The sequence below is a fragment of the Spodoptera frugiperda genome, chromosome 26 (genome assembly GCF_023101765.2).
Source record: "Spodoptera frugiperda isolate SF20-4 chromosome 26, AGI-APGP_CSIRO_Sfru_2.0, whole genome shotgun sequence".
Lineage (NCBI taxonomy): Eukaryota > Metazoa > Arthropoda > Insecta > Lepidoptera > Noctuidae > Spodoptera > Spodoptera frugiperda.
In genome coordinates this window covers 11,361,152-11,386,990 of record NC_064237.1, presented here as the reverse complement: position 1 = coordinate 11,386,990, position 25,839 = coordinate 11,361,152, and the positions used below count along the sequence as shown (strand labels likewise).

Sequence of the window (25,839 nt, the reverse complement as noted above, 5' to 3'; positions counted from 1 at the left end):
GTTATTTAGTTAGTATCTGTCGCATGGCATAGTGTTGGCAGGAAATTATAATACAAATACTGATAAGAATTTAATGAAATTACAAAGAAATAAAAAACTGGCGTAACAAATATGTAACACTTTAATACACGTGTCGCCTGTACAACAGCGAATTTAAGTTGGTTACAATATTTTTATAGATTTCTACGTAGAAGTTACATCGAAAGTGATTCATAAGAACGCATCCCCCTCACCGTTTAATTCGTACCGAAACAAGTATTTTGTCATAGAAAAAGGAAAAATATATATATATAAAAAGCCTGAATTTTATTGTAGAAGTAATTAACCTATGATTTTCAATAAATAATACATATACAAATGATTCATGCAACATTTTCGTATTTGTGCTATTTTTTTAAAAATTTTATTATAACCAGGTTGCGCTATTGAGGTGTAAGTTAATTTTAGTCCTTGCATTAAATATTTTATTGGTCAATTGAAGTTACGCCACATTAACGCCCTTTATAACTATTTTTCAATCAGGTGTTGAACTTTCTATTGAACAGAAATAATTTCTGCGGTGGGTGGTGGTTGGTGGTGTATCAAAAACATGAGTTACAAATATTAATTCAGACATATTATAGTTCTTTACAATTTTGTATTTGAAACACTAATGAAGTTTTACAACAGAGTTCAAATACACCAACAATGGCAAGATTTTCCTTGGTGGGGGAAGTTTGCACATTATACAAGACGAAGTAAATATGAGAAATAATAATGTGCGAACTTACCCCAACCAATAAAACGTTGACATTTTTGGTGCCAGTCATTAACTTTAACAAACAAATTAAAGGTTGTTGGACAAAAATTTGATAACCACAAACATATATGGTAGAAACATAATAAGTAAATTGCAACAACAAGTAAATTGTTTTAAATTCTATTGTACATGGTAACATTTAATGAATGTATATCTTTATGCAAATTATCTAAATATATAAACAATTTATTGGCTATATAAATAGTATACTTTATGTATTAATCTATGAATGCGATGTCTCTGAACAGGTAAAATGAAAAAGACCATAATATTAATATACTCATAGCTATCAAAATGTGCATGGTTAAGGCTTGCATGTACAACATTCAGGGTAATCTTTTATAAACATTTAAACTAGTATACTGTTTTTTTTTTGTATTTTATTTTATCACAATATCCAGAATATGTTTTATTTAGGGGAATATTGTTGCATGGTGCGCCCAGTACCTGATAAGAGTCAATTTTTATTTTTGTTCGGACATATTTAGGTCTCTTACCATATTCACGTAAGAGAATATGGAGTTTAGTAACAATGGATATAGCTCTAATTCTATCATTATATTCAACTTGGAGTAGGCATGGATTGAGTGTTGAGATTGATACAAAATCTTGGTTAGACCACAAACATTGTATCATCCGTAATTATACTAGGAGCTCCATGTATAGACATTTATTAAAACTAAAACCCGACTATAGCTTGCAGGGCTCACATAGGGCTTACAACAAATAACTGAAATAAACTATCCAAAGCGTGGGATATTTAAGTATTATAGTGTACGGTTGTCGTTTTAACAAAAATATCACGATTGGTTAATGCTATAACTATGTAAATATTGGCAAAAATCCACTAACTATAGTCGGGTAACAATAATATCTGTAACACGAATCTATACGATTATTAATTACTAAACATTTAGGTAAATATCTGACTATTTCAGACAAATAATATTTATCGTGTGGCATTTGCAGGGCGTGCTTTGCAGGGTATTTTATTTTTGTTTTATAAGTGTTTTTTTAATCGTTAATATCAAAGGATGGGTAAAGGGGTCTAGCTTTTTATAAAGTGCTTCACATTTTGTGCTAATTTTTTTTAAATTCCTACACACAATACAACCTGCCAGTCATTGATATTTTCAAGACTTGGGGAGATAATTCGGTATTTCACCGGCATTTCGTATTGCGTATAGGCACATACAATTTGGAATTATTCATAGATATATTTTTTTTATTTAATTATGCGAAAAGCAGACTCTCCTCCGCTGTAAATTCATAAAGACGCCAAATTGAAATTTATTGGTTACAATTGGGTGGATGGGATTTAGAGCGTACATGGAAACTATACATTGAAAGAGAACCATAATATGGAATGAATATGGCGTGTCGCCAAGAAGATCTCTAAATAATTTAATAACGATAAGTAAGAGTATTTCCTTGTAGACATGTCCTATTCATATTTTTATATGATCCCTTTACTGTCTCCATTCACTTGACTTTCCATCCATCCCAATATGGTAATAACCCCATAAAAATTCTATGTATTTATCTATCTGATATTTTGATTTAGTGTACAATACATTACAATAGAATAGTAAACATTTATAAAATTGACTCTATTGTCTGTCGATGTACACTCAGTGCATTAAAAGAGAAGAAGAAAAAAGCTGTGTGCATTAAATTCACTAATTTGCTACATAAATATATAAATAACTAACAATGTAACATAGTAGTAATAATAAATATTTGTTTGATATTACAACTGATCATAATATTGAAAAAATCAGCCGACAGTTGCAATATAACTATAGTTTATAATTCAAGCTAATAAATACCATGAAAAATGTCATATTTCTCATGAAGTAACTGATAATAATAGTTCTATCCCCCATTGGATTACGTAGATTTTTTTCCTCCAATATCATTAACGGTAAGCGTGGTAATTATAACAATAGAATTCGATGTACAAATTAAGACCACAGATTGCTTAACGTACTCGTTTAATACACAGCTAAATCAAAATGGCGCCTGGCCAAAATTAAAGTTTAAACTTTGCGTATAATATGCACTGAGTGTACGTACCTACGCTACAATTTGAGCTAGTCGACTAGTTATCGGGCGGGTTGTCGAAGTAGTCGATTTTTTCGGCCTGCGGCTGCGGCTGGCTTGGCTGCTTCGGCTGGCTGCGAGCGGCCCAAGCATTCGTTGAAGTTAGGGTCGCCCAGCCGCTCGATGACCTGTGGTCAAGGGAAAAGTCCATTAGTCCCTGAAGTCTTATAGTTCCATGGTGAACCTATTGTCATATGATAGACACAAATCCAGACCTCGGAATGTATGTGAATTTTCCAATATCAAACACACTGTGTTGACCAATATGGGAATTAAGAGACCAGAGATGTCAGCAATCACGCTTGCTACTCAATGAATTCTTAAAAAATTAAAATCCATCTAGCCATTATATACGTACTTATTGGGCGCAGAGTTAGTAGTCTGTGCAGGGCCAGTGGTGGGCCCCGAGGAGCCCATTGCGGCGGGCGGGGCGCGTAGTACAGGGCCTGGGACACGACGCTTGCCGGCCTCGCGGGCCAGTACCTCCATCACGCTCATTGCTGGTAGCCAGGACTATACAAAATATAGAATAAACACTCAAAATTATTATTGTCTACTTATTTCTGCCAGCGGTTTCGTCCACGCTATCAGGATAAAGGTGTCTATGTGGTTAGTCCATAAAACCATTTCTGTCCCGTCTAGTAGCAAAATTAGTAGGCTGAACTAGGCTGATCACTTTTTGCAGCAGTGCCAATGATCACGTCTTGGTAAATATTGGTAAACATACTCTTAAAACTTTCTTGGTACAGAGAGGATATCCTTAAAGTGGCAAATCGGCTACAAGTGGTTGAAGATAGATTTCAGTAGCGGGGTTGCACGGAAACGTGCGGATCATGATAATATTGATTATAGTAATTGAGAATTTACAATAACTAATATTGTATTAGTATTATTACAGTTTGTAATAACTTATTAACCTTTTCTTTATCGGCAGTGGCCACGACATTCCTGTTGGGTTCAGCATCGTACGCAACGCTTTCACAACCGAAGTGCTCGCACATCTCGTGTATAAACTGACGCTTCTGTCGGTTCATTGAGGGGAAAGAGTGCGCACGAGTCTTTTGTTTTGACTGTAAATAAAATATTAATATTAAGTACATACGTCGTTAGAAACTGCAGTCTTGTTGCGCAACGTGTTCCAGTTTCTATTTTGTACGAAATTCTTTGTATCTTGCTTCATTCTGGTCTTATCCCAAGTATATCAATCTATTATTTAAATAATTACATTTGCATTGACGTTTCCACGAACGTCGGTACTACTATACAGGGTGTAAGCGGAACGCTCCCGAAAAACGCCACAAATTGTTTATGTTTTTATAATTTTAATCGTTTTGTGTTTGTATTATTCATGCTATATTAAAATTCAGCATTAGATTACAACTATTATTACTTAAAATAAACATTGAATTCTTTATTTTATTTTAAATAATACACGTTTTTTACCATCACCTGTTTGCGACGTTTGGGAGCGTTCCGCTTACACCCTGTATATAACAATTTTAAGGAAATAAGAGTCTTCATTTTCCCTGGGCTAAGATATTATGAGGAACGTCCAGATTACACAGAAAAAAAGCATAACACAGAAGAGAGTCCAGATGTAGGTACCTTTTTAGCGAGTTGCACGAGTTCAGTAAGTTTATCGTGGACTTGGTTGGCGAAGGCCGGCTCCCTGGCGGCCGTGGAGCGCACGTGGTCGCTGTAGCGCGGCGCCAGCTTGGCCGACACGTCGGGGTTGCGGATCTGCAGCGCCAGCGCCAACTGCCGCGTGCGGGCTTCCACGCGACACTCGTCGTCACACTCCAACCTGTAAACATGGACCAACATTTGTTCATCATTACATGACTTCTTTCAATGCCAGAAGTAGAAAGAATGTCTAGGTTCCGCCACATATGTTACTCGATTGCTTACGATTACTCGATTCAAATGATAATTTCTTACGTTTTGAGCATATTGCTGGGGCGTTGTACTTCAGACACGTCCACTGTTCCTCCCTCTGCCATCTTGGTTGCAGCTAAAGCACTCATCATCCTGTTGCAAAATATCACATTAGTTCAAGTTAAAAAATACTTATTCAAACTGTTTTGTGAAGAATGAAAAGCTAGATAGATTTCGTATATATTACCAATAAGACTCTCTACTAACTGCTGAACATACCCATGACTCCCAAATAAGCAAAAATAGTTCTTAGGTCTGATTAAAACAAATGACATTGACTTTGATAATCTTTTACCGAATAATGATCATACTAACTTGGCATAGTCCCTGGCGTTGTCTGCGCAGGTCCGCTCGGCATGTCTCCGCGAGCAGGGACAGGTGGCGCGCACGAGGCGGCGGCACGGCGCCGCGCTCGGGCACGGCGTGGGCTCCCCGCCGCCACCCACGTGGCACGGCGCCGCGCACGGGTGCCCGCATGACGGACGCTTCTCCATGCATGGCTGGGTGCATCTGCACAACGCATACATGGTACTGACAACTGGCATACAGTGTACTAACCATTAGCAACAGTGTCATTTGTCGGGTAATACTGCTCATGAATACGAGCTCCGAGCAAGTTAGAAACTAGTCGAGTCGCCAAACAGTTACGTGAGAAAACCGTAATAATTTTATTGGAATATTTTTAATGGATAGCGTTGATGGCTCAAGTTAACCTTTATACCACGCATAAAAATAAACAATAAAATAAGAACTCATAGTCTTATGTGTAGATACTCACTTGCCAGTATCACAGGGTCCCTTATGGCAGGTCTTGATACAAGTGTGTTTGCCGCAAGGTAGTGGCTTTCCACAGGGTAGACCGCACGAGAACTCTTCTTGGGAACACGGTATTGTTTTCCTTTCCTGTTGAATATTATGTATCGTTATCATAGCAAGTGATAGAAATATTTCATTCATTCATTCTCTAAGAGAAACTTAGGAAAAACTACAATTAATTCTGTAAATGAGATAGTTTACCTCGTGGTTCCCGTGGCACCGCTTGGTGGTGAGCACGACGCAGGGGGGACAGTCCCCCGAGTGGCAGGAGTGGTGCGGGGGATGGTCGCAGGCGCGCGGGCGGGCGCACGGCGCGCTGCAGGCGGGGGGGCGCGTGCCGCACCGCACCGGCGGGAACAGCACCTCCGCGCCGCACTCGCACGACAACTCCTCGAAGACTGGAACATTATACCTTAACTAAGTGTGTGGACACATGGCTACAGGACTGGGGAACATTAATGGGTATGCCGTTGCGGTAGCGACTTTGTGTGACGTTTGACGTTGAACCATTATAAACTTAAGTTTAAAAAGACATAACATTAAAGCTAAGCCAGATACATACTGAGTCTGGGGCAGGGCGCGCAGTGTCCAGTGTGGCAGAAGTCCTCGCAGCGATGCGCCTGGCAGGTGAGCGTGCGGCCGCAGACGACGGCGCAGCGGTGCGACGTCGCCGCGCAACACACCGTGCGGCAGCGGTGCCGCCCGCACGACAACTTCTGTACACGCAACAATACACTTTGTAGGCAGCCGATATTACTTATTTGGCGTCAACCAAAATGAAAGACAATAGGAGTTGTGTGTTCTGTCGATTTTAACAAATACCCAGATCCATTAATAAAAGTAATAGAATTATACATGGTTTAATTTGTGAATTAAACCTTTTGTCGAAAACTATTATTTTATATAACATTATTGTAATTCATATGTGTATTACAGGTAGTCATAGTCCATACCTTGTTGCACTTCTTCTGGCAGAACACATTGTTGTACATCTGCGGCAGGTCCACGCACGGCACCTCGCGGCTCGAGTGTCCGCAGCGACACTGTAGCACTGTCTTGTCGGGGCACTCGGGACACGGACCTGTGGCACAACATTGTAGTGTGAAAACATAACATTATTGTATGTTGTTATGCAGATCGAGATGCCCTTTGAGATTGGACGAAACTAGACATTAACGTAAGGCTTTCTTTTCACTACTTATTATAGTATGAGATGTTTGTTCTTTTAAACAACTATTGCCAAATCTACTAACAACATGGTTCTTTTCTAATGAGTGCTACAGACTACAGATCTAATGTATTTCATAAAAATGTTTGATTTTTGACAATGATTGCGCAATGGTAGTGCGTAATTCTATAATTATCTTATAAGATATTTTGATCTTATCTGTAAAATTTGTAATATTGAGCAATATAACGTAGGAAAGTAAGGATGCGTTAAATAATATGACATAATTTGATTGATTAGAATAAAAAGAGATGAAAAATCTCTAGGTTTTGAATTTTCTTTATATTGTTGCCTACCTTCATGGCAATTAATCTTGCAGAAGTGTTTGTCCCCAGCCGGGCCGCAAGATAATGGTTTCGCACAGATGTTGCCACACAGCGGGATCGGTTCCGTGCAGCTCTTGCGAGAGTCTTTAGCTAACCTAAACACAAAATAAACAATATTTTATAGACCAAGCCTTTTTATAACACTGCAGCCACAAAGTTTTTAGAGTTGAAATTGCTGCGAGAAATGTTAGGAAAATAAAAGTTTAGTGACAAGGATTCAAAAATTACTTAAAATTGATGCGTGATGACTACATACTTCGATGTTTCGAACTTACTTAGTATTCCCGCAGGGGCAGGTGGTGACATACTGCGGCAGTAGCGTGCAGGGCTGGCAGGGCGGGGGGTGGCACGGGGCGCGACATACATGCGCCCCGCACGCCAGTACCCGACCACATGGCTCCCCACACGACCATAGCACTGCGCCTCCGCATTCCGCGGTGCAAGGCACTGAACGAGCCTTTGCAGCCGGACAGTAGCATACTGTAAAAGAAAGTCCACTTAGTTTGGTCGGTCTTAGGGTTTCCAGACTTTGGTCTACTACACAAAGGGCATTGAAAGGGTATAAAATAAAAATGTATATAGCACTTGTGTGTTTTTGAGAATTTATGATACTAAAATAATAATCAGCTGTAAGATATAAGATATTTATCAATAAATGGCATTCCTCTTGTGTAAAGTGTTGCGAATACCAGTATAAAAATTAGTAAAGTAATAATAAGACAGTATACCTTGCTCCACGGTCTCGGTACAAGTTTCGCAGGGTCCTTCGTGACAGCTCTGAGTACATTTATGCACGCCACACTCCAAAGTACGCCCACAGACACGTCCACATATTTGTGGCAGCTTACTGCTGCATAGTACTGAGCGATTTTCCGCTCCACAACCACATGACCTGAGGAAATTATTTAACATTTATACATATAAAGTGATATTCTGGAAAAAGGCTAGGTACAGAACACTCATAACAGTTGAGCTAATGCATGAATATTATAGAAGCTAAATAAAGATCGGAAGATGGATGAATGTCTCATAAAAGGTTAATGGAACCATTATCCTCTAGTATTATGCATTCCACTGCCACTAAATAGAGGACATTGTGTCGACTTCAGTAATCAGGTATAAGGAAAGGACAATATTAACAAAATAGTATTTTAAGACAGTTGTGAATTTGGGTTTACTCAAATGAATGAGTCATAATATTTTTGTATACTACGATAACAAAGTGATTTGAAGTTACAATATTAGGCAATATTCAATTGTGCAATAATATTGACCGATTTATTATACATTGCGCAATAAGTCATATTGAGAAACATAACATTATGATACATTTTAATTGCAGTTGTTTTTGTTTAGATATTTAAAGGGATTGATAGAACATTTCATATATCGGACAAGTGTACAATGTATGATGTTAAGATGTCTGAATTAGATACGTACTTCATAACAGTAGCCTGGCAAGGTGGACAGGGCCCCGGATGGCAGAGCAACGTGCAGGGGTGGGGGCAGGACCTCGGGCGGCGACAGGAGCGCCCGCACGTGTGTGCCACTACCGCGCCGCGTTGGAACTCGGGCGTGCGGACCGCGCCGCACATACAGCGGTAATCCGTCGGTATAGTTTCGTTAGTGTTCTGGCAGGCTGGGCAGCGCCATTTACTTTCTGAAATAGAAATACAATATGTCGATTTTATATATGCTGTAACTAAGCTAGAAAAGCAACATTTTTGTACGAATAAACTAGATGAGTTTGGCAAACATTTATACAATTTTAACAAAATGGGAGAAAATTATCCATTCTGCCTTCAAAAACCAAACATGAAAGTATTTCCTCTGGTAAATATTGCAATACCATTTCAGATGACCAATGTAGGCAAGGCGAGCGGGCAAATTTAATTTTATTATAAGAAAATCCAACAAAATATTGGACATATTCAAAATGTATTTTCACTCACCAACCATGCTGCTCATAGCCCATTTCCGTATGCACCTAAGATGTAGGACATGGTAACAGTTGCCACACGACCAGACCGGGTCATATTGTTTCACTCGTTCACAGCAGACCAGACACTCCAGCGTTCCTTTGTCCAGCTGTTCAGTAAGACGCTCACGTTGGGTCATTTCCTTGTTAGCTAAACAGTAAAGTACAAATTAATTATTGTTTATAGACATTGTATAATGTTGTCAAAGAAAATGTACAAACCTTGGTCATAAAAAAATCGCGCTTTAGACCGAGCAGGACTGGGAATATGTTCAGACTTAATCGCTCTTTCCCTCTCCCTGTTGTCTCTTTCTTTTTCTCTATGTTCTCTCTCTTTTTCTCTATTCTCTCTCTCCCTGTGTCTATGTTCTCGTTCCAGCTCTCTGTGTTCTCTATCACGATCACGGATGTCCCGTTCCCTATCTCTATCTCGTATATCACGTTCCCTATCTCTATCCCTTTCTCGCACATCTCCTCTATCTCTATCTCGTACATCTCTATTGGGTTCTCGCACATCTCGTTCTCTATTTGAATGATCCCTGTCCCTGTTGTCTCTTTCCATTCTATCATCCCTACCTTGTAAGTAAGTATTGGCATATTGCTCATCTTCTGTGCTGTTGCGTTCCATGGCTCGAAGACGAGGAGTACCCAACCAATTCTTACCCCGCCCAGAAGATTCCCCTCTTCCATTCCTCACATCCTGACTGTCTTTACTCATAGAACTGTTGTAGAATGTGCGAGCATCATCTTTAGATTTTGATTTGTAATTTGACTTTGTTTGGCCTCTTTTGTTGCTTGTATTCTCATAGTTACGGTTGGTGGCTTCATAGGTCCGACTATTGGAATCCTGCTGACGGTTACTAGATTCATATTGTCTGGATTCTACCTCATGGTTACGACTGTTACCTTCTTGGTTTCGACTGTTACCTTCTTGGTTTCGGCTGTTTCCTTCATGGTTTCGACTATTACCGTCATGGTTTCGACTATTACCATCATGGTTTCGACTGTTACCGTCATGGTTTCGACTGTTTCCTTCTTTATTACGATTGCTAGTATCATGGTGCCTTCCATTAGATTCATTGTTGCGATAATTATTATCTCGGTGACGACCAGTGGATTCTTGATTTCTTGAAGGTTCTTGTGTGGATTGGTAAGATTCTGTTTTGTGGCTTGTTTCATTAACCTGCTGTGTGCTCTGTGGCCTTTCTCTCCAGTTTGTATCTGATGAGCTACCACCAACTCGAGGTTCACTTGAACTGGCATAATTATTTCTAGACCCATTAGAATTATTATATTGATTCCTAGTTTCATTTACATTACTATAATTATTTCTAGATTCATTATCATCACGTACAGTACTAGATTCAGGAATGTTCTGAGTGCTAGCTGAAGGTTTCATCATGGAACTTTTTGGCACAAACTCAGTAGCTGTTGGAGTGAGATTAGATTTCAATATCATAGCGTTAGTATACATATTAGGGTTGTTTGGAGCTGGAGCATATTGGCTTTGCAGATTCATGGGGTATGATTCTGAGCCACTGGGAACATTGGAGGCTTGTGGTGCATATGCATAATTTTCTAATTGAGGATTCTGAGGGGCAGTAGTTGGTATATTCTGGTAATTGTACTGCCCTGTAGGGTAGTTTTCATATTGAACATTGCTATAATTATTAGTACTGGGCGCTCCATTGTTTTGCATTTGAGAAAGAAATTCATTAAAGCTCACATACTGATTAGTTTGGTCCGCTCTGTTGGGGTAGTAGCCTTGGTTCACATATTGGACATTGGGATCACCGTTCCAGGCCTGGTACTGGTTGTTGTAAGCGTAAGTATTGTTCCACTGAGACATGTTTACGGTATAACTAAATATAATATTATGAAATAGTTGCGAGATATTGGAGGAAGTATGGCAAAGGATTTTGCGGATTATGCGTCTTTTTTTTTGTGGTTACGGTGTTGTTAAGACCGCAGGCCGAAGCCTGAGGTCGAGAGTTATTCGTGTAACTCTACCTGAAATTAATAAAACGGGTAATTTGTTATCAAATCCGAGAACAACCAACATGTGCCACTTTCTAAATTATTAGAAGATATTAATGACTTACCACTAGCTTGTTTTGTCTATCGATACGTTTTTGTTAAAATTAACTATAAAGTAACAAAAAATAAACTAAAATAATTTAATAATTCGTAAAATAAGCAATAACTTTAGCGATATGACAAGGATGATTCGGATTCGGAAGAAGGGTGGAGGGGGAGGTTGGGTCGACGTTGACAGTACAGTAGGTAGGTTGTTATAGTGCTACATTCCAGATTTAGTCGATTCGTGTTACTAAAAATAAAAAAAATCTGTTTTAAATTTATATATTTGTATACAAAAAAAATTAAACATAAAATGATAGAAAAAATACCTTTTCAAAATTAATGATAATCTCAACTTACTAAATGATCGGTACATACATGACATACATGATGACATGTGTGAAGGGGCTTTATACTGTTATCAATTGATTAAAAAGGCGGGAATTTTTAAATTGTCATTCGTTTGGCACTATCATGGATTTGCGTAATGATAGTTTGTGATTCTTCAGCATCAATGTTCCGCTTACTGATTTGTGGGTATTGGGACAAAATGTGTTTCCATGTGTATCCATAAGTAGGATTATCAGTTGCTGCTTTAGAGCCGAAGGTTCGATTACTGTACCTAAATGGGTATTTAGTTATTTGGTGCACTTTATATCCTAAATCAATTTAATCCTAAACAAAAAGAAAAAGATTTTTCTTTACAATATACTTAAATACGTAAATTTCGATGTGTTGATCAAACGTGTTGGTCTAAACTCTAAAGCGTAGAAGGTATTAAATAATTACAAAGTTATATTAACCTTTAACAGACACCAGTCTCATAGCTGTAGAAATTTATAAAATAAAGATTTTTTTATTTATTTATTTATTTATATCAACAGAGTTATATTATATTTCGCCACCCTACATACAGGAAATTAAAACTTACTTAAGTAGTTCAATACCAAACCTAATGTTTCACCATTGAATGAATACGAAGTTTGTTATAAGAAATTAAGAACGCTGTATTAACCTTTAGTTTATGAATAGGCAAGGTAATGACATGTTTGTTCACCCGAGACCTTGAAAGAAAACAAAATTCGGTATCTTTAGAAAGAAAAATCACAAAGGTGAATTATGAATCGGTGAGCGTTCAAATACTTACCTACTTATATCTATAGCTATGCGTTGCTTAGTCACTGGATCGCGTTCCTATAGCAAAATAATGAGTAAAATAGTCAAGTAGCTATCCGTGTACCTCGCGAATTATGCTCTATCATGTCATGTAGTAACGTGGGTATGACACGGTGATCGTATCGTGGCTAATTAAGTGTACTATTATGTTACGTTGATGTTCGAAGCTATTTTTGTGTAATAGATATGGTAATTTTAAAGGTAATAAAATTGTAACCTTACTGGAATCTGCCAGCGGTTTCGCCTGCTTCTTTATGAGATAATAATTAGTATTATTACAGACTAAAATCTACCCCTGTTTCAAATTTCATTCCGATACCTTCAGCCGTTTTGATGTTATTGAGTATCCACAAAAGAACATTAAGAAGACTTTCTTAACTTGGTAGATGGTTGACCCCCAGGTTGACCCCCAGGTCACCGAAGACACTGAAAATGTAAAACCTGCTGGTATCGCTGGTGCTCGTACCACGGTGGCTGGCCATAGTTTTAGGACCCCCGTATCCCATATCTACAAACTTAACTCTTACTAATGGTTTCCTTGATTTTGTGGTTGGAAGTGGCACCCACAATGTGAAATCAGGTTTTTTTAATTTTAGACCTTTTAGACACTTACTTTATTTTACCATTTACCACCTTCACATTGAACATACTTCCTCGTAATTAGTATAAAAGCTCCTGTCACGTTCGGTGGCACGCGCCGTCCCATTGTGTGCGAAACGATCCCTTTCAAACCCTGAAGAATGTTAGCCTCTTCATAGTAACCTTGGCCGGCTTACCGCCATTATTCCACTTGGTATTTAGAACCCATACTGACGTTCCTAAGTTTGTTTGGTGATGGGCACGCGGTGGGCATGGGGTGCATGGCAAGTTCACAGAAAATCAGCGTCGCTACTGTGAGTGGAGTTACTTTTACTGTTCTTTAAGTTGTAGCAGGTTTAAATAGACTTTGTTATCCTTCATTGAAGAATCTTCGATTTGAGGTACATCTATGTAATTGTAACCAATCAGTAAAGTACAATTGCGCGGGCTTGTGCAAGAGAATAAGTGTTTACTTAGTAGAAAGTTTTTTCGTAGACGTTCATGAACGTCCTCTGAAACTAAAAACCTATAAAAATCTTAGGAAGTTTGGAATGAACAATAACATCAACAGCCCGTAAATGACAATTGCTATGCCAAACTATAAGCCTCTTCGCCTCCTGTCTATCCTACGAGGATGTGCCACAATCTTCACGCTTATTATAATTATAACGTCGAATTATTTCAACGTTTAAATAAATCGCTTCAAAGTCAAAGTCAAATCATTTATTCCAATTAAAACATATACTTAGGTGCCGTACTTTTGAAACGTCAACAAAGAAAGAAATAAATTTAATCTTATTAACAAAGAACACAATTTTCTACCTTACGTGTAGTATTCTGAACCGATGAAGGTGAGCACGAAATCGTCGTTGAAGTTGAATAAAAACGAGACTGTGCTGGCGGCGCTGACACGGATTGATGATGAAATAGCGAAGAGTGAGAAGAACCACCCGGCAGCCAGACTAGCTGTGGTTGCAGCCGAGCTGGAGAGCATACAGCTGGTAGGTAGAACCATACACTGTCACCCTATTAGAAACCAAATTACATCCAAATTTAGGACTTTGAGTACATCAACAGCCTTCAACAATTTACCTGCTGGACTATGTGCCTCTACATAAGAGGGTTGACCATAATACCCACGCTTTTTTCTTTTTTTTTAATGGGGGAATTCATCCAATGACTTCTCTCGCCTTTTGTGAGGCGAAAGGGAATGTCAGACTCTTACTGACTAAAAACCACTCCGATCCTTCTCCTGATTTGAACCGGAGCCTCGGTAACCTTTTACAATGTCCGGAGCTCCCGAATAATATCCACGTTTGGCAGTTGGTTTTGTTTATAAGTTACCCGTAATAAATAGTCATTTAAAAAAAATTGCTGACAAGAGTTGTAGAAGTTATTGTGTACTACAATTTATTTGTTAATCTGTGTTATCTGTGCCTTACGTTAAACTTTAAGTTATGTAGATTGCATTCTTTTTATAATTTGCTTTCTTTTTCTTTTTCATTCGAAATAGTTGTTAGAAATTCGTCTACTTATTGTTTTAGGAAATCAAGTCTTTCGAAGAGTGCACAGCAACAGTCACTAAAGACACTTACGCCAAGACTATGCACCAGGTGAGATACTCGATCGTCGGTGGTGTTATTAAAATGTTGATAAACTTCTACTGATATATGTTTTGTTCCAGTTGTTCGTGAGTTTGGACCTCTACAAACGGCCGATGTTGGCATCAGAGAATGAGGACTTCGTTGCCAACGTCAACAGAAAGGTAAAGAAACCCGTCTTTACAGCCAGTATCTTCCTCCCCTCATTACAAATTACTCCGCAGCCGTAATTTCACAGTTATTACACATACTCGTTGCAAGTGCTACTGCGGCAAGGGATCTCGGGTTCGATTCCCGGGTCGGGCGAATTACTACTGGGCTTTTTTCGGTTTTTCGAAAATTTCTCAGTAGTAGCACGGAGTCTGGAAATGTGCCCGGTATATGGCAATAGGCTCACCAACTATTACATGGGACTTACAGCATAAATTGTGAAAAGTGGGTGTACATTGTACGGAGTGGCGTTACGTGCTATAACGTGCTCTACCTACCCCTTCAGGGATAAAAGGCGTGATGATTTAGAATTAACACATTCTAGCTTTAAAACCATTATTCTAAGAAAATTGAGTTTATTTAATAAATGATTAAAATCTGTGTTATAGGAGATGCGTCGTCTAGAACTGAGTTGGTTGCGCACTCGGTACGCGGAGCTGGTGCGCGAGCGCCGCGTGTTGCACGCACAGATCCTGCGCACACGGTCATTGTATGCGCAGCTACAGCACTTACTGGGTAAATATGTAACTCTTCTAATTCTGGTAGTAATTTTTTAGCTACTACGACGTAGTAGGTGCTACGTATCTGTGCTACGACGCTACGAATTCGTAGACTTCATACTTAAGATGCATGATACGTTAATTTTCAAGGCGTACCGTACTCAATGTCGAGCGGTTTCTTACCTGTTACAAAATATCTAATTAGTTATCTAGATAGAAATTATTTTGTTGATTTTTATTTTTTTTTTACAATAGATATGAAGCTGAATGATTACATAGATCAATGAAAATTTCATTCGATTACATCATTTATTCTGTAGACTCAATTTGGGGCAGTAATACTCGTCCAGGCAGTTCACAAGAGAATGCACTTACGAAAGCAATAGGGTTGCGAGATGCGTTAGCTGCAGTGTCTGCGAGACTGCGCGCGGCCGCCGAGTATGCGCACGCGGCGGTCAGGCTGCTGGACGACGCCATGCCTGCGTGGAAGCTTACTACAGTCGGCAAGTGAGTTCTCTATAGCTGATGATGATTTCCACATGAAGTAACTTTTTGTGTGATCGACAAATGCTTTTTAATTTTTTTGTTTTTGGATAACGTTGCCTTACAGTAAAATTTGTCCTGTTTCTTGGTCAGAGAGTTTAGTATGTTTAGATGAAATGCTTGTGAGTGGTAGGAGTGGGTGGGAGAGGTCGTCGGCGGTAGCGGACGCGTGCGGCACGCTGGTGGCGGCGCGCTGCGCCGAGCGGGGCGCGCGCCGCGTGCTGGCCGCGCCCGCCGCGCCCCGCGCCGCGCGCGCACTGCGCCTCGCGCTCGACTACGCGTTCACCGACGCTGTGCATGACCACAAGTAACTTCTTATATTTATACAAAATTTCATTGTCATGTACACTCCTGCTCCTACAGAAAGCATAAATATATTTTTTTCAAAAAGTCTTGGTCATTCAAAAGTCATAATTTATTACCATCACTTTATTTTTAAATTGCAAAATTAATTACAAACGTATGTACATTCTCTATTCATTATTTTCTTTTCCCATCTCACTTTGGGGTAGACAGAGTATTGTTTTATACATTCAATTCAAATTGCGGAAATTTTAATTTTCAGGTACCAGAGAGCCACTGAAACATTTTTCCAATTCAAAGAAGCACTCGTGCTGTTAATTGACTCAATACATCAGGTACCTACACTGCACGAATATTTAAATAATGTTTAACCCATGGACGTGTTACTCTACAAGACGTCGATGGTTTTACCAATCCAAGAATAATGTTGATGTTGAGCTTGATCAAAATTGTAGCTGAAACTACGGTTTTAATAAAAACTATTTCCTGGGCTGGAAATAGTTTTGATAATAAAAACAAAAACATGAATAAAATTCGTGACATTGTCATAAGTCAGTACATAAATTTATTATTATTAAAATATTATTTATTGTGAATAGATACAAAGAAACATATTTATAGAACAAAATGTTTAAAGGCGCTAGAAAAATTCTGAAATGTCACAACATAAACAGAATATCAATTAGACAGGTTTCTGATGTAGAGATATTTATAAATGGCAAATCCGTGTGTGTGCCTTCATATTTCACGATCGGACAAGCTTTGAAAAGAGAAAAGATCACTGTTCCATCATTTTGCTTCCACGAGCGTCTGTCGATAGCAGGCAACTGCCGCATGTGCCTGGTGGAGGTGGAGGGCTGGTGGAAGCTGCAGGTCGCGTGCTCTGTGGGGGTAGTTAAAGGCATGAAGATCCGCACCAACTCCGAGAAGGCCAAGAGAGCGCAAGAACACGTCCTAGAGTTTATTCTCGCCGACCATCCGTTGGATTGTCCCATATGTGACCAGGGAGGCGAGTGTGATCTTCAGGACTTGTCCGTGAGATTTGGAAATGATCGTTCTCGGTTTACAGATATATTTTTCAGCGGGAAAAGAGCAGTGGAAAACAAAACTTTGAGTCCTCTAATTCGGGCAGAAATGAATCGTTGTATTCATTGCACGAGGTGTATTCGCTTCGCTTCTCAAGTGTGCGGCTTGGAAGTGCTGGGGTCGACAGGCCGCGGGCACGACATGCTCGTCGGCACCTTTGTAGACAAGTTGTTTCTGTCGGAGCTCTCCGGGAACATTGTAGATCTATGTCCAGTCGGAGCGCTGACTAATATTCCTTACCGTTTTAAAGCGAGAGCTTGGGAACTAAAGACAGCAAATTCGATTGATGTGACCGATGCTACAGGTACAAATATAGTGTTAAATTATAGATTTGACAGAGTACTTCGTGTGTTGCCGCGTGAACATGAAGAAATCAATCAGGAATATGTGTCAGATAAAGGTCGATGGGCAATTGATTCACTCGAAATGCAAAGGTTGGTGACACCCATGAAGAAAGTCGCTACGTGTTGTTGCCCCCTTGAATGGGACCCTGCCTTGAAAATGGCGAGTGAAATACTTAGATCTGTTTCTCCCGACCGAATAATGGCTATAGTGGGTCCACAAGCAAGCGTCGAGACTTTAGTAGCTAGCAAGGATATGCTCAACGTGCTAGGGTGCGAAAATCTTTATATAGAGCGAGATATGCGTTATACAGCATGTGATACTGACTTTAGAGCTACTTATAGCTGGAATATAACCATGAAAGACGTAGCTACTGCAGATAAAATTTTGTTAGTTGGCACCAATCCTCGATTTGAAGCACCAATTCTGAACATGTGGATCCGACAAGCGTACAGGAACAACGAAGCAGACATCTACGCCGCGGGCCCGCCGTGTGATTACAACTACCACGTGACTTACTTAGGAGATAATATTAAGAGTTTGACTAACGCTGAGATGAGTTTAAGAGGTGCTAAGAAACCACTTATTTTTGTGGGTGTACAGCAATTAAAAACTGGCGGTGGTAAGCTAATGAAGATATTACATAAACTCGCACATCATTTTAAAAAGAAAGATTACAGTGTTCTGAATATTATTACTAGGGAAGCGAGCTTTGCTGGTGCTTTGGAGGCAGGATGGAAAATAGGAGCACGCAGTGCATTGGAGAAAAAGTGCCCTAAAGTAGTGATCTCTGTGGGAGCCGACAGCATATTCTACGACTGGAATCCACCTTCATCTTGCAAAATTATTTACGTTGGTTACCAAGGCGACAAAGGCGCAGAGTATGCAAACTTGATCTTACCAGGATGTGCTTGGACAGAGTCTGGCGGCGTTTACCTAAACATGGAGGGCAGATCTCAGTACGCGTATCCTGCCGTCACTCCTCCGGGGAAAGCGAGGGTAGACTGGAAGATATTCCGTGCCTTAGCAGAGTACTGTCACCTTTCTTTATTTTACTGTGATCATAATTCTCTTTGCACCAGAATGGCACAAATTAGTCCCAACTTTGTATGTCTGGGTGATTTTCAACCGAAAATATTTGTCGACATGGTAGGGTATCTAGCGTTGAAGGATGATTGTGGGAACAGTGGCCCATTCTGCATAGACATGCCCTGCATGAAGGATTACTATTGTTCCGATATCTTCACGTACAACTCGCCCACTATGGTGAAGGTTGCACAGAAAGCGAAAGAGTTTGAAAAATCAGACTACTACTCTGTGTATTAGTAGACTTCGAATATATTTTATTTATTGATGACTTCTTGTATGTTTTCATATTAAAAACTGTATTTGCATTTTAGTAGTAATTTATGGACATAAAAATGTTTTGATTACTTCTTTTCTCTTATTTTTTAACGTAATTACACGTATTTATTGGTCTTTCGGCCTTCCCTTATTTAGGTACTTCACCATCCCTCCTAGTAAACTAGTACCTACACTAACTCTTTTCTTGAGTCACAAGTTCACAACACACAAGAGAGTGTCAGATAAAAAGAGCTTGTTGCTATATCGTAAGTGACCCGGTTTTGGCCACTTTAAGAATTTTGCCGACTTTGAGGCTTTCTTAACTTATAGTTTTTGTTATCACGAACATATTTCTTGTAAAAAGTCATTTAACACGTATTAACCTTGCCTAAGAAAACCCATTTTTTAAAGAACGTCCAATAGAAAAATAACTGTATAAAAAAGAAAAAAAAAGGGAGTTTTGTGCCATTTTTGGCCAGATTCGTGCCATTTCTGGCCACGGTTGTGTGCCAGTTCTGGCCATCAAAAAATACTATAAAAGTAATCAAAATTTATTAATTAAATTGATCATTGTTTGTAACAATGATTTTTATTTAATTTGGAAAATATGAAATATTATTACTTCACTTTAATTTAACTTACAAATAAAGAGATCAACATTTATATGACGTTGGTAAAAGCTGCAAAGTAAACTGACCTTCCCTTTGTGTGAAGGCAATTTATTGCATCTCTGAAAATGAAAAATATGTATTTGTTTATATGTAAAGCCAAAAAAAAAAAGCCACTATAAAATAAAGGGGAAGAAGTGGGGTGTCTATGTACTCCAGTTTTGGCCAGCCATGTGGCCAAAGATGGAAAAATTCATAATTTTGTCTCCATTAGTGGCCACCTTCTAAAAACCTCACTTCAGAAACATATGGCGACAAAATAACTTTAGTTTCACTTAGACAATATATTCTTCATGTAGTATTAACATAAACATCCAAACAATAAGCAAAGATTTAAAAAATAAAAACGAAATCCTCACCCGCTCGCCTTAGCCTTTTTGTTAAGATCTTAACAATTTCACCCTCAACTAAAAAGAATGACGTGATGCATCGAAGTGAAGTTTGACACATTAAAGCTGCCAACGGAATCAGTGTCTCTAATATTCAATATTTTAAATACTGTACATCACAGAGTAATTTATTTGTCCATGCCTTAGTTATAAATATTTGAAGGCTCAAATGGCCACAAAGGGGTCGATGGCCACAACCGGGTCACTTGCCCTACATAGGTATGAATGAGTTTAGTGCCAAGACGTTTTTAAATTATAGTTTGTTTGTTTGTTGTATTGATTCTGATTTGGATTTCTATTAATTAGGTTCTACTGAACAATTTGGACAACTTGACAGCCGCGGAGAAGGACGTGGCTAAGTGCAGGAGAGACCTCCGCTCGACCAGGGTCAACGACATCGTGCACAGAGGGCTGGCAGAACTGAAGTACGAACCCAAAGCTTTAACTAGTTTGAATGTAGCCATGAAATGACTGACGATGGTCAACATATGTTTATGGAAAATAAAATTATTTTCGGAATTTTGTGATTCTTATTTAATACTTTTACTATATAATTTTTTTTTGGGTCCATAAGTTATCTATTCTGATACTTCAGCATTAGGTAACCCTGGATTCATTCTCTGGAACTTCATATTAACATAATAATATTACTTTGTAATGATTGCTTGGCAAATCATTAGTTATTGGATGCAGATTTAGAAGTGAAAAATAATTGTGAGACAAATGTTATTGTTACTTTTGTGTCTGATCTCTGTGTTAAGCACTGTGGACTGGAACTCAGTGGGTACAAAAGCCTTAAAATTTTTAAATTCGCGCGAAATAAGTTTTGACACTTCTTTTTTTATTGTCATAAACTACAGAACACGTAACAATGCGTTCGGAAATCAAAAACATTATTTTTTCTTTTTTATTTGGCTTGTAAATAGTACGTAGACAATTGGCTACAAGGCTCCTTTAAGGGTTAAGGGTTGGACTCTGGGGATGTGTATTCTAGGGGTTCTTAAATGAAACCACTGCATACTGAACTAAGGTTGAACTATAGGTGGAGCTAGTGGTTTTATTCCCACGACCAGGGTATCGGTGTCGATATTGGTATGGTATGTAAATTGGCGGACCCTAACCAAACCGATTTTTATAAATATGTTTTGCTATGGTCGTTACATCGATCTTCGTCATGAACACTCTGGGAATTAGATAATGTAGTATTTTACTCCATTTTTTTTACCTGCCGAAGAAGGGACCACCACTAGAATTTCATAGTCCCTGATCGTTCTTACCTTTGTTGGGAAATTGCGTAAAACATCAAGTTTTATAAGATTACGAATGTCTGATTACCACGGGCTCTTGATCTATAAGGCAACTATTGAAAATGACAGTCTACACACATAAATTTGAGGAGAACTTTAAAAAATAAAACACAAATATATAAAAACACAATCAAATTTTATTAAATATCAAATATTGTATTGTCTAACACGATTCCTTAACTATCATGTTTCACATCAATATCGTATTGTTATGATATAAGTACGGATACAAATACACTGGTTCGATAAACTATTGACAGATACCAAGATCCTATAGCAAGAGACAGAGAGTACAGATGCCGCGATACTTCATAATACATATATGGTAGAATATAACATTTTATAAGATATTGTCTTGAAGGAACAAGAAGTAGCCAAGGATAGAAATATATTTGTGAAATTAAAACTTAACAATAGTTACTATATATATATGATATAATAGATTCGTGTATTGCTACTTAATATGGAAATGTTGATTCATTTAAGATCTTTCTAATGTGTTTCAGAGACAATTATAGCACTATATTATTATCATATAGTTTTCCTTTCCACCTTCCCATATTAAATAGTAATACTTAATAAGCAAATATATAAAAACCACCACACAATCTTATTATAACTTTCGTGAAACATACTAAATTAATTATTATGGTATCGGCTTACACACGTAACTATTTGACAGTAGCAGCGCGACAATCACCACGTCATATGTGTGGAATGCTGCTCATGTATATGAGCCTCTAGCATGGCTTGAAACTAGTCGAGTTCCTCGTCAAACAGTTACGTGAGTAAGCCGATAACATAATAATTAATCACCACATATCCGTAATTTTACTTCATAAACAATTAAAATAGAAGCAAAATTATATCAAGTTCACAGACGAAGTGATAGTTCCGAAGAAGGAAAGTTCCAAGGATATAGAAAGTAGGAGAAACAAGTCGAAGAGATTTAGAACACACTCACGTTATATAAATACTTGTACACAATACATGGGCTTAAATGCAAAATCTACAAAAAAGTGTTATACACGATTATTATCTCAAAACGGTATGATCAGTTAATAATAGTTCTTATACACTATTCATATTAGGTAGGTTTTTGTGCGCCAAAGCTCTACTTGGATGATATTAAGCGTTATAAAAAGTCTTCCGCACATGACTAGATGTTGTTCTCAGCGCAAATCTTGTAAATGTCATGTTTACAGGTTCAGGCGGTGAATCGGTTTGTGTTCACACGCAGAAGATATTTTATAGTAATTACGACGATTGTTTAAATATAACACTGATATGTGGCATGATGTGTCACGTGTAACTTGGTCAACACAAGTCTTCCCCGGCCGGTACCGACTAGCGACTGGCGACTAGTCGTCCTCGACTTCGACTAACCTTACTGTATCGTTAAAATGCTTACAATAGTTACTGTAAATTAACTAAGCATCGGTATTACACTTATATTATATTAGTATTTGTGCGAAAAAAGATCATTGTAAAAGTTATGTTTTATAAAAAATAGACACTGAAAGTATTGGAAATAGATACAGTTGCTTTGATTGCGTTAACTTCAACGAGTAAACTGTTGGTAATGTTGAAAATGTATGAAGTTCCTAGCCAATCGTCACTTCAAGTATCGCTTATCAAAATGGACGGCTCTGTGTGTTGCACATTGCCTGAGTATCCGACGGTATGTACCACCTCGCCTACAGTCCGCTACGGGCGTAGCTAGCTAGTATTACAGCTAACGAGTATATTGTCAATCAAAAAGCCCGACCAACGCCTCGGCTAATCGTTTAGCGTGGAGTTATAAAAACCGTCTAAAGCATTATTTTTATATACGTAGTAAAAACATGGAAGCACTCCTGCGGACAGACTCTTTGCTGGCTATCATTTGTTAAGTATATTACTAGTAGTTGATGCGGTTACAGATATATGTCACTGAAGTAATGGGAAACGTTCATAATTCGCAAACAATGAAATGAGCAAAATGACGGAAGATGTTACATCAACACAGGACAGTAAACTGAACGATAGTAGTCGCAGACTAGAACAACGCAATCTGGTCTTAAAACGAACAGAATGTCCACGAGACGTGAAGGGCCGCGAGCGACGCCGCGCGGCGAGCGAGTGTCACACGTATATGTATTACCTGCCTCTACATTACACTTTCGTGATCGTCTTCAGTTTTTTACTCCTCAGGCATCTGGAATGGTTTACAAAGATATTACTCAGCGTGTCATGTGTATTTAAGATGATTTAAATACAAAAAAGACTTGTGGAAGCGATAAATGGGAGTTTCTGAACGAAACAGAGTCTCTTGTAGTTACAGTCACAATTTATTGTTTGGAACGAGCCGATAATTTCTTTGCAGGACCGAACTACCGAACTAATTTTGATTTAAAGTTTACAGTGCCTTTTGTCTAATTAAAGGAACAAAAGTGGAACAGGCCTTTTATAATCCTTTTGACCTTAAAAGTTAATAGGTTTGTGATAAATAAACAGTTGGTAGAGTATAGGTACCTCATAAGCCCGCGGTACAACATGTAAGCTCCGTAAAAACTGAGCACGATGGTCGCGGTCCACACCACCGCCAGTACTGAAGTGCTGCCCTCTGTAATAACATTACAAAACAATTAAACTTTAAGAAACTTTTTACCTAAGGTAGATACAGGCACCAAGAAAAGAAAAAATAGTTTCTGATAGGATCATAAGAGAGAATGGAAAATTAAGACATACACAATTTACATCTAAGTAATATGAGAATGGAAAATGAAGATATAATGTACCGGGTATATACCCCGAGTAATATGAGGTTAAGGCAAGAACAAGATCGTTTATGAAATAAAATTAAACAATTTGGTTTAATTTCAAGCTAACATAAATGTTGAAATAGTACTAAAGCATGAAATGGATAGAAGCTTATCAAGACCGAAAGAGATGGTAGAAACTGAAGGAGGTCAAAGAAGAAAGAAGAAGAAGTAGAAGTAGTAGTAGTAGTAGAAGAAGTGTACCGATGTATCCGTCGTGGTAGATGTCCTGTGGGGCGGGCAGGCGGCGCGGCTTGTCCTCGCGCGGCTCCACGGCCAGCAGGTCGGGGATCTCGTCCAGCTCGCCCGTGCAGTTGGCCCATTCGATCGTCACGTATCTGAAGCCACAATTATTATAAAAGATTGTTGGTAAAGCGGTTTGACCGCGATATTTGCGATTGGGGAATTTGTATCCGCAATCGTTTGTATTAAGTGTTCCAGCACCCAAATTGTTAGTTCCCAAACCATGTTAGGATCTTTACATATTGCATAAAATTATAGACACCATAAATTTACAAAGAGTTTTTCAAAATCAATATACTCGATATCACGATTCGATACTAGAATCGAACCCGCTTATATGACATTCTCTTTTGTCGACTATCTGAACTAGAGTTTGATGAATTTATGAAAACAATACTGCAATAAGTTATAAGGTTAATTAGTAAACTTGAGATGTACCTGGAAGGAGTACTACAAGCTCGTCGAGCTGGTACAAGCAGCTGCCGGGTGCGGGAGCGGGCCCCGCCGCGACATGGGCCCCACGAACCCCAGGGGCCCGGCTGGCCAGACTCCGACTGCTTGCATCCACACTCCACCTCGCAGATCTCATCCTCCTGCAAAGAAAGAGCGGTGTAAAATATATAAAAAAAAACTTAATTAACAGCTAACTCTCCCGAAACTTTACGTAAAATTTCCTCAGTGGCGGCCATCTTTCTTGACGATTAATACTTTACTCCTTTAACAAGGAAGCACTGTGTTCATAATAATAATAGTTGACAGCTTGATGATGATGATGATTAGCGTACCTGGTAATGCATGGGCGGTGCGACGATCCTGCCCGGGAGCACGGCGGCGCAGCGCCAGGGCTGCAGGTACAGGTCGGCGGAGTCGTCGGCCGCGGACGTCAGCTCGCAGCGCACGTGGGACACCTTCACTCCGAACCCACACGCACCCACCGCTTCTAAGCCTGTTGCCGTCTGAGCAAGAGAATTAAGTAATAAGTTGGGTGAAATGGGTGACTAGATAAACATAACACCACAATATAAAGAGGAGCATGTTCTTAAATGTGACACCCATTTCTCAAAAGTTATTTTATTAGATCCAAAAAATAAGTATCACAACGAGTAAGCATATTGCTTTTCTTTGGGAAGTCTGAGGAACTGTTCCAGTCATTATGGTAGTCTTGCAAGTTGTACTAAATGATCAGTCGATAACCAAAAATTTGTGCCTACTCTAAAGTTTGGATCTATTATAACGAATGAAGAATTTGGGAATATTTGATCCTTATCAAAATCTTGATAAAATGGGGGAGTATTTCGGTAACGGTGATCGTTTAACCCATGGTATGTCGGGAGCGCAGAATTACGCGAAACACAATGTGTTTATTATTGTGTCTCATATACGAGGTTAAGTACTACCAGGCAGCCTGTAAGTTATATTGCTATTGAATGTATGATACCTGCCTTTTACCGTTTTAATGTTAGTAAAGGACGATGGTGCTGAT

At 38.8% G+C, this 25,839-nt stretch overlaps 4 protein-coding genes across 6 annotated transcripts in view; 2 read left to right on the top strand and 2 right to left on the bottom strand.

Moving 5' to 3' along the window:
- Positions 1-103: 103 nt before the first annotated feature.
- Positions 104-11,447, bottom strand: LOC118281762 (protein shuttle craft). 2 transcript variants are annotated; one of them, XM_050705123.1, is made up of 18 exons: positions 11,288-11,447; positions 10,176-11,195; positions 9,408-10,133; positions 9,160-9,336; positions 8,648-8,867; positions 7,936-8,099; positions 7,483-7,687; positions 7,178-7,302; positions 6,607-6,734; positions 6,216-6,369; positions 5,855-6,051; positions 5,616-5,740; positions 5,153-5,347; positions 4,841-4,930; positions 4,508-4,706; positions 3,820-3,972; positions 3,261-3,415; positions 104-3,030 (listed from the first exon to the last, which is right to left on the bottom strand). In XM_050705123.1, exons 2-18 carry the CDS (start codon positions 11,032-11,034, stop codon positions 2,901-2,903), a joined length of 4,002 nt encoding a protein of 1,333 aa, XP_050561080.1. In that variant the 5' UTR covers positions 11,035-11,195; positions 11,288-11,447; the 3' UTR covers positions 104-2,900. The 2 variants fall into 2 exon arrangements, with proteins under 2 accessions (XP_050561080.1, XP_050561079.1); XM_050705122.1 differs by having other exon boundaries at positions 9,408-11,195.
- Positions 11,448-13,147: 1,700 nt separating this feature from the next.
- On the top strand, positions 13,148-20,476 carry LOC126912558 (uncharacterized). Its single transcript, XM_050705150.1, has 9 exons — positions 13,148-13,333; positions 13,853-14,020; positions 14,564-14,632; positions 14,704-14,784; positions 15,220-15,346; positions 15,651-15,837; positions 16,007-16,180; positions 16,439-16,511; positions 20,312-20,476. Exons 1-9 carry the CDS (start codon positions 13,292-13,294, stop codon positions 20,474-20,476), a joined length of 1,086 nt encoding a protein of 361 aa, XP_050561107.1. The 5' UTR covers positions 13,148-13,291.
- LOC126912545 (NADH-ubiquinone oxidoreductase 75 kDa subunit, mitochondrial-like) lies at positions 16,700-19,037 on the top strand. Its single transcript, XM_050705103.1, has one exon. The coding sequence runs from the start codon at positions 16,804-16,806 to the stop codon at positions 18,928-18,930; it is 2,127 nt and encodes a 708-aa protein (XP_050561060.1). The 5' UTR covers positions 16,700-16,803; the 3' UTR covers positions 18,931-19,037.
- Positions 20,477-21,429: 953 nt separating the features above from the next.
- Positions 21,430-25,839, bottom strand: part of LOC118264648 (thrombospondin type-1 domain-containing protein 7A) — a 112,864-nt gene continuing 108,454 nt past the window's right edge. For both annotated transcript variants that reach the window (XM_050705102.1, XM_050705101.1), the window contains exons 25-29: positions 25,142-25,312; positions 24,795-24,949; positions 24,318-24,451; positions 23,827-23,917; positions 21,430-23,509 (exon numbers count right to left, since the gene is read on the bottom strand). In XM_050705102.1, the coding sequence (XP_050561059.1) occupies positions 23,467-23,509; positions 23,827-23,917; positions 24,318-24,451; positions 24,795-24,949; positions 25,142-25,312 (594 nt within the window). In that variant the 3' untranslated portion in view covers positions 21,430-23,466. The remainder of the gene's footprint in view (positions 23,510-23,826; positions 23,918-24,317; positions 24,452-24,794; positions 24,950-25,141; positions 25,313-25,839) is intronic.

What these genes read in the sequence shown, in the direction of transcription:
- LOC126912545 (XM_050705103.1), top strand. Translation starts at nt 16,804, where the DNA reads ATGTTTAAAGGCGCTAGAAAAATTCTGAAATGTCACAACATAAACAGA.
- LOC118281762 (XM_050705122.1), bottom strand. Translation starts at nt 11,034, where the DNA reads ATGTCTCAGTGGAACAATACTTACGCTTACAACAACCAGTACCAGGCC. An exon ending in TGCCCCTGCGGGAATACTAA is followed by an intron (nt 7,303 to 7,482) that starts GTAAGTTCGAAA and finishes TTTTGTGTTTAG; the next exon opens with GTTAGCTAAAGACTCTCGCA. An exon ending in CGCGCCCTGCCCCAGACTCA is followed by an intron (nt 6,052 to 6,215) that starts GTATGTATCTGG and finishes ATAATGTTCCAG; the next exon opens with TCTTCGAGGAGTTGTCGTGC.
- LOC126912558 (XM_050705150.1), top strand. Translation starts at nt 13,292, where the DNA reads ATGGGGTGCATGGCAAGTTCACAGAAAATCAGCGTCGCTACT. An exon ending in ACGCCAAGACTATGCACCAG is followed by an intron (nt 14,633 to 14,703) that starts GTGAGATACTCG and finishes GTTTTGTTCCAG; the next exon opens with TTGTTCGTGAGTTTGGACCT. An exon ending in TAATTGACTCAATACATCAG is followed by an intron (nt 16,512 to 20,311) that starts GTACCTACACTG and finishes TCTATTAATTAG; the next exon opens with GTTCTACTGAACAATTTGGA.